The sequence below is a fragment of the Rhinopithecus bieti genome, unplaced genomic scaffold (genome assembly GCF_001698545.2).
Source record: "Rhinopithecus bieti isolate Rb0 unplaced genomic scaffold, ASM169854v2 scaffold_10685, whole genome shotgun sequence".
In the NCBI taxonomy this organism is placed as follows: domain Eukaryota; kingdom Metazoa; phylum Chordata; class Mammalia; order Primates; family Cercopithecidae; genus Rhinopithecus; species Rhinopithecus bieti.
The window spans coordinates 1,573,876-1,580,593 of NW_016806950.1; the positions used below are offsets into that span (position 1 = coordinate 1,573,876).

Genomic DNA, 6,718 nt, shown 5'->3' on the forward strand with positions numbered 1-6,718 from the left:
CCCCCCCCCCCCCCCCCCTTTTTTTTCCTTTCCCTTCCCCCCCTCTTTGTTTTTTTTTTTTTAAAAAATTTTTTTTTTTTTTTTTTTTTTTTTTTTTTTTTTTTTTTTTTTTTTTTTTTTTTTTAACATGGCAAGGTTTCATCATGGGTTTTGAACAAAATTTCAAAATTTCAACCAACTATTTTACACTTAAACCAATGTTTTGTATACTTAAATACATTCATAAGTATTAAGTTTTGTGGTGTCAAATCTATTTCCTTCCTTTCCAGGATATTAATTTCACTTGGCGTCCAATTGAGGAAGGATTTGTTTCCAACATTAAGTTCAGAATTGGTTGTTTGGATTTCAAGTTCATTTCCCCCATAGAAATTACATAATAAATGGTAGTTAGATTCCCTGATTAGCTGAGAAAGGAACCAATTTAACCTATAATGTATATAAGAATTATTCCAATATAACACATATAAATTCAAATCAAGCTCTCAATGATAAAAATGTTGCTATAGATAAAATATCTCCAATGTTCCAACTTGAGAAAACAGGCACATATCTTCTTTCACATCTTCTTTCAAATGAGAGGCAGAGGTCATGCCGGAAAATCGTTACATAACTCTACATTGTAGTCCATGTTGAAGACTGAAGAGCACAGGCAGAATTAAGGAGAGAAGGTTCATATGTGACTGTGTGTTCATACGGTACCTACAGGACTGTTTACATATGTTCATATACCCCTCCCATATACTTCCTCACTCCATCACTATTAGGCTTGGACATGTGACTCGCTTCAGGCAATGGAATGTAAGTAATGTAATATTATATATATTATATATAATTTATATTATAATATAAATATAAGCTGTATCAAAAATCACTTAGGTGACCTGGCTTGGTATGTTGTGCACCTGTCCTCAGTCTTGAAGGAAAAAACCACTGAGATTTATGACTTGTTTGTGATAGCAAAGTCTGGTTGATTTAGAAGTCTCTCCTCATCTAACTTCACTTGTAATGTCATCTGTGTGGTAACTGTGCACCTTATAGCTCATCAATATGTACTAGAGTGAGGTTAGAAATGATGACAAAAGCTGGAAAGAGCACGAGTAGGCAATGCTGCAGTCTAAAGAATTTCAGAAAATGTTATCTATAGTACCCTCATCTCTTTGATGGATTTATTTAATTAAAAGGCTTCCTACTGCTCCCCATTCCTATCCTGCAATTTGGTCTTTGCATGGTAGTCAGACTAATTATTTAAAAACAGAAACCAGTTTATGTATTTATGTTATACACCTGTCTAATCATGAGGGGTTTTGTAGGCCATGGTATGGAATTTCGAGTTTCATGGTAAAAGCGAAAAACTCTAGAAGTAATAAAAACTAAAAATGTAAACCATAACACAGTAAGGCCAGTTACCAGACTCAAGTAATTTTCCTAAATCTTAGTGAACCTTAAGTGAGCTACTGTAGGCCGGGTACAGTGGCTCAAGTCTGTAATCCCAGCACCCCAAGAGGCCGATGTGGGAGGACTGCTTGAGCCCAGCAGTTCAAGACTATCCTGGGCAACACAGTGAGATCACCTCTCTCTACAGAAAATTGAAAAAAAAAGAAAAAAGAAAAAAGAAAAAGTTAGAGCCAGGCGCGGTGGCTCACGCCTGTAATCCCAGCACTTTTGGGAGGCTGAGGCAGGCAGATCACAAGGTCAGGAGATCGAGACCATCCTAGCTAACACGGTGAAACCCTGTCTCTACTAAAAAATACAAAAAACTTAGCCGGGCATGGTGGCGGGCGCCTGCAGTCCCAGCTACTCAGGAGGCTGAGGCAGGACAATGGCGTGAACCCAGGAGGCAGAGCTTGCAGTGAGCTGAGATTGCACCACTGCACTCCAGCCTGGGTGACAGAGCGAGACTCCGTCTCAAAAAAAAAAAAAAAAGTCAGACATGGTGACATGTGCCTGTAGGTCCCAGCTACTCAGGAGGCTGAGGTGGGAGGACTGCTTGAGCCTGGGAGGTCGAGGCTGCACTAAGTGCAGTAAGCCATGATTGTGCCACTGCACTCCAGCCTGGGTGACAGAGCAAGACCCTGTCTTAAAACCAAACAAACAAAAAACCTATGTTACTGTACATACAAGAATAAAGAAAAGGGAAAATATGTACATCAAATCATATAATTAGTACAAGTTGGAACAGAAAAGGTTGGTAGTAAATTTTGAAATATCTTGATTGACATCTGAAAAATGTAGAGTAACATTGTTCAAAGCAATCAAATTTAAAATTCAGATACAGATACTATACATATATGAAAATTAGCAAAAGTTAAAAAAATTTAAACAGACAAATATGACATACACAAAAAAAAACACCATAAAATTAGTATTCAGACTCACCGTAACAGGAGTTCTTTGGGAAGTTTTTTATTGATTACAGCTTCATCACTATTTGAGAACATCTGCAAAAACAAAATCATAGTGTCAAGTGTTACTTAATATTTTATTACAGAATGTTCAACTCAATAGTTTAGAGGCAATGCTCTCAGGAAAGAAGTAAAAAAAAAATATAGTGGGTATCATAAACCAACATCATAATTTTGGAGACTCTTTAAGATGAAAAATATCTTTGAGGCATTCAATTCATTCCCTGTCTCCAAAGAAAAAGAACTAATAGCAGTCAGGATACATTATGTACCAGATACTGTTTCAGGTGTTTTCACATATTAATGGTTTTAATCTTCATACCATCCCTATTATCTTCACTTTACAGATAGGAAGCTTAGTTACCAAAGGTCTACTGCTCAGAGGCCGGGCGCAGCAACTCACATCTGTAATTCCAGCACTTTCAGAGGCTGAGGCAGGCGCATTGCTTGAGCTGAGGAGTTTAAGATCAGCCTAGGCAACATGGCGAAACTTCTTGTTTTGTTTTTTTTTTTTTTTTTTTTTTTGAGACAGAGTCTTGCTCTGTTGCCCAGTCTGGAGTGCAGTGGCATGATCTCAGCTCACTGCAACCTCCGCTTCCCAGGTTCAAGCGACTCTCCTGCCTCAGTCTCCTGAGTAGCTGGGGTTACAGGTGTGTGCCACCATGCCTGGCTACTTTTTGTTTGTTTTTGAGACTGAGTCTCACTCTGTCACCCAGGCTGGGTGCAGTGGTACGATCTCGGCTCACCGCAACCTCTGCCGCCTGGGTTCAAGCNTGCCTCAGTCTCCTGAGTAGCTGGGGTTACAGGTGTGTGCCACCATGCCTGGCTACTTTTGTTTGTTTTGAGACTGAGTCTCACTCTGTCACCCAGGCTGGGTGCAGTGGTACGATCTCGGCTCACCGCAACCTCTGCCGCCTGGGTTCAAGCGATTCTCCTACCTCAGCCTCCCGAGTAGCTGGGATTACAGGTGCCTGCCATGGCACCCAGCTAATTTTTGTATTTTTAATACAGACGGGGGGGGGTTTCACCAACTTGGTCAGGCTGGTCTTGAACTCCTGACCTCGTGATCCACCTGCCTTGGCCTCCCAAAGTGCTGGGATTGCAGGCAAGAGCCACCGTACCCAGCCAACATGTCCAAACTCCGTCTCTACCAAAAAACACAAAAAATTAACCACGCATAGTGGTGTGTGTCTGTGGTCCTAGCTACGTGGGAGGCTGAGGTGGGAGGATTGCCTGAATCAGAGAAGTGGAGGTTGCAGTGCGCCGAGATCACACCACTGCATTCCAGCCTCAGCGAGAGAGTGAGAAATCCTCTCCAAAAAAAAAAAAAAGGTTTACTGCTCAGCTCACATCACTATGGAGTGACTATTTTAATATGCCATTAAGAGAAGGTGACTCCCCAAACTGGGCTCACATTTACTTGTTCAAGGAGATGTTCAGAAATCTGGAATAGAAACTATTCTCTTTTGGCCAGGCACAGCGGCTCACACTTGTAATCCCAGAACTTTGGCAGGCTGAGATGGGTGGATCACCTGAGGTGAGGAGTTCGAGACCAGCCTGGCCAACATGGCGAAACCCCGTCTCTACTAAAAATACAAAAAATTACCCGGGTGTGGTGGCACACATTTGTAGTACCAGCTGCTCGGGAGACTGAGGCATGAGAATCACTTGAACCCCAGGCTGCAGAGCTTGAAGTGAGCCGAGATGGCGCCCCTACACTCCAGCCTGGGTGACAGAGCAAGACTCCATCTCAATAAAAATAAAAGTTAAAAAAGGAAAATATTCTCTTTCATGTTTATATATTGTGCAGAAAACCAATAGTGCTTCATAACTGCCACCATAGCATTCTTCATGCACTCAAGTGATCAATTAACAAAATAATCAAATTACTCACAGTGGGTACTTTTAATGAGAGCCACCATTTTTGCCACAAAGGAGATCATGACTATAAGCTTGTCTAGTAAGCTATATAAAAAATCAAATACCATACACAATCAAAAGCCCAGTAAAAATGGCACATACACATGTGACCAAAGCTGAGAGAAATATGTTCCATCGCTGCTATTAAGTATTGCAGAAATTCCTCTTAAGGTCATGCAATAAACATTACTGAATACCCTATCAGGCACTTTTCTAGACAATGGGATAAAAAGAAAATAAGACACTATCTCTGTCCTTAAGGAGCTCTTGCACTACAATGAAGAAAACAAAAGCAAGCAAATAATTTGCTAATTACTATAGATAGATGACAAGAGATATAAGAGAGAACAAAGAATGGTACAATGAATTCTACCTGAATGTGTATCTAATTTGAGTCTTAAAAGGCGGCCAGAAATTAGCTGGGAAAATAGAATGGAGTCATACATGAAGATTCTGGTATCTCATGGAGATTCAAAGTAGAAGTAATGAAGAGAAAGCAGATATGGTAGGGAAGTCACAGATAAAATGCACTGCTCCTCAATCTCATTTAAAGAATAATTTTACTACTAATTTTTTTTTTTTTGAGACAGAGTTTCACTCTGTTGCCCAAGCTGGAGTGCAGTGGCGCAATCTCAGCTCACTGCAACCTCCACCTCCCAGGTTCAAGCAATTCTCCTGCCTCAGCCTCCTGAGTAGCTGGGATTATGGGCACCTGCCACCACACCTGGTTAATTTTTGTATTTTTAGTAGAGACGAGGTTTCACCATGTTGGCCAGGTTGGTTTCAAACTCCTGAGCTCAATGGATCCTCCCACCTCAGTGTCCCAAAATGCTAGGATTACAAGTGTGAGCCACCGCGCCTGGCATAAGTATTTTCTAATGATTACAATAACCTACGTTCCAGATAAATGGAAAGCTCTGTGAGGGCAGGAAGCATGCCTGTTATGTCTGCCATATTTTCAGGGTTGTGCACAGAGCCTGACACATGGTAGGAAATCAATAAATCTACCTCTGGGCAACATGGCGAAATCCTCTCTCTACAAAAACACAAAAATTAACCAGGCATTGGCTGGAAGTGGTAGCTTATGCCTGCAAGCCCAGCACTTTGGGAGGCCAAGGTGGGAGGATGGCTGGAACTCAGGAGTTCAAGACCAGCCTGGGCAATATAGTGAGATGTCATCTTGAAAAAAGATGTAAAAAGATTTATAAATAATAAATCAATCAGATGTGATAGTATACACCTGTAGTCCCAGCTACTTGGGGGGCACTGAGGTGGGAGGATCACTTGAGCCCAGGAAGTCAAGGATGCAGTGGAGCATGTTCACACCACTGCACTCCAGACTGGGCGACAGAATGAGATCCTGTCTCAGAATATAATAATAATAATAATAATAATAATGGTTTATTAAATGGATGGTGGGACTACACCATGAAGGAAACCTGTATACAGGTTAGAAATGTGAAACACCACCATAGGGAAAAGAATCCTAAAGACACAACTCTGGACTAGTAGCAAGGAAATAAAATTAGGAATCCATTAAAATTATGGTCCAAGTAAAAGATGATACAGGTCTCTGTAAGATTAACAAGGACAGTGAAATGAAAAGAAACTGGAACAAAGATTGTTAAAAAAGCAACAACACTTCGTAACAAAAAGTTGAATCATTTAGCAGGTTTCAGTGCAACAGACAGACTACTAGAAATGCTAATGACTGACAATTATATATTTTTCATTATACTTTAAGTTACAGGGTACATGTGCACAATGTGCAGGTTTGTTACATACGTATACACGTGCCATGTTGGTGTGCTGCACCCGTTAACTCGTTAACTCGTCATTTACATTAGGTATATCTCCTAACGCTATCCCTCCCCCCTCCCCACATCCCACGACAGGCCCCGGTGTGTGATGTTCCCCTCCCTGTGTCCAAGTGTTCTCATTGTTCAATTCCCACCTATGAGTGAGAACATGCGGTGTTTGGTTTTCTGTCCTTGTGATAGTTTGCTCAGAATGATGGTTTCCAGCTTCAAACATATGTGTGTTATGTGTCTTTATAGCAGCATGATTTATAATCCTTTGGGTATATGACCAGTAATGGGATGGCTGGATCAAATGGTATTTCTAGTTCTAGATCCTTGAGCAATCACCACACTGTCTTCCACAATGGTTGAACTGTTTACACTCCCATCAACAGTGTAAAAGTGTTCCTATTTCTCCACATCCTCTCCAGCATCTGTTGTTTCCTGACTTTTTAATGATAGCCATTCTAACTGGTGTGAGATGGTATCTCATTGTGGTTTTGATTTGCATTTCTCTGATGGCGAGTGATGATGAGCATTTTTTCATGTGTCTGTTGGCTGTATAAATGTCTTCTTTTGAGAAGTGTCTGTTCATAT

General features: G+C 40.9%; 1 protein-coding gene and 1 pseudogene across 1 annotated transcript in view; both read right to left on the minus strand.

The window, feature by feature from the left end:
• LOC108533979 (cytochrome c oxidase subunit 7C, mitochondrial-like) overlaps window positions 1–628 on the minus strand; it is a 1,884-nt pseudogene extending 1,256 nt beyond the window's left edge.
• Window positions 1–6,718, minus strand: part of FBXL20 (F-box and leucine rich repeat protein 20) — a 154,284-nt gene that overhangs the window by 87,886 nt on the left and 59,680 nt on the right. Inside the window, 1 exon segment of the mRNA XM_017879022.1 lies at window positions 2,377–2,438. Within this exon segment, the coding sequence (XP_017734511.1) occupies window positions 2,377–2,438 (62 nt within the window).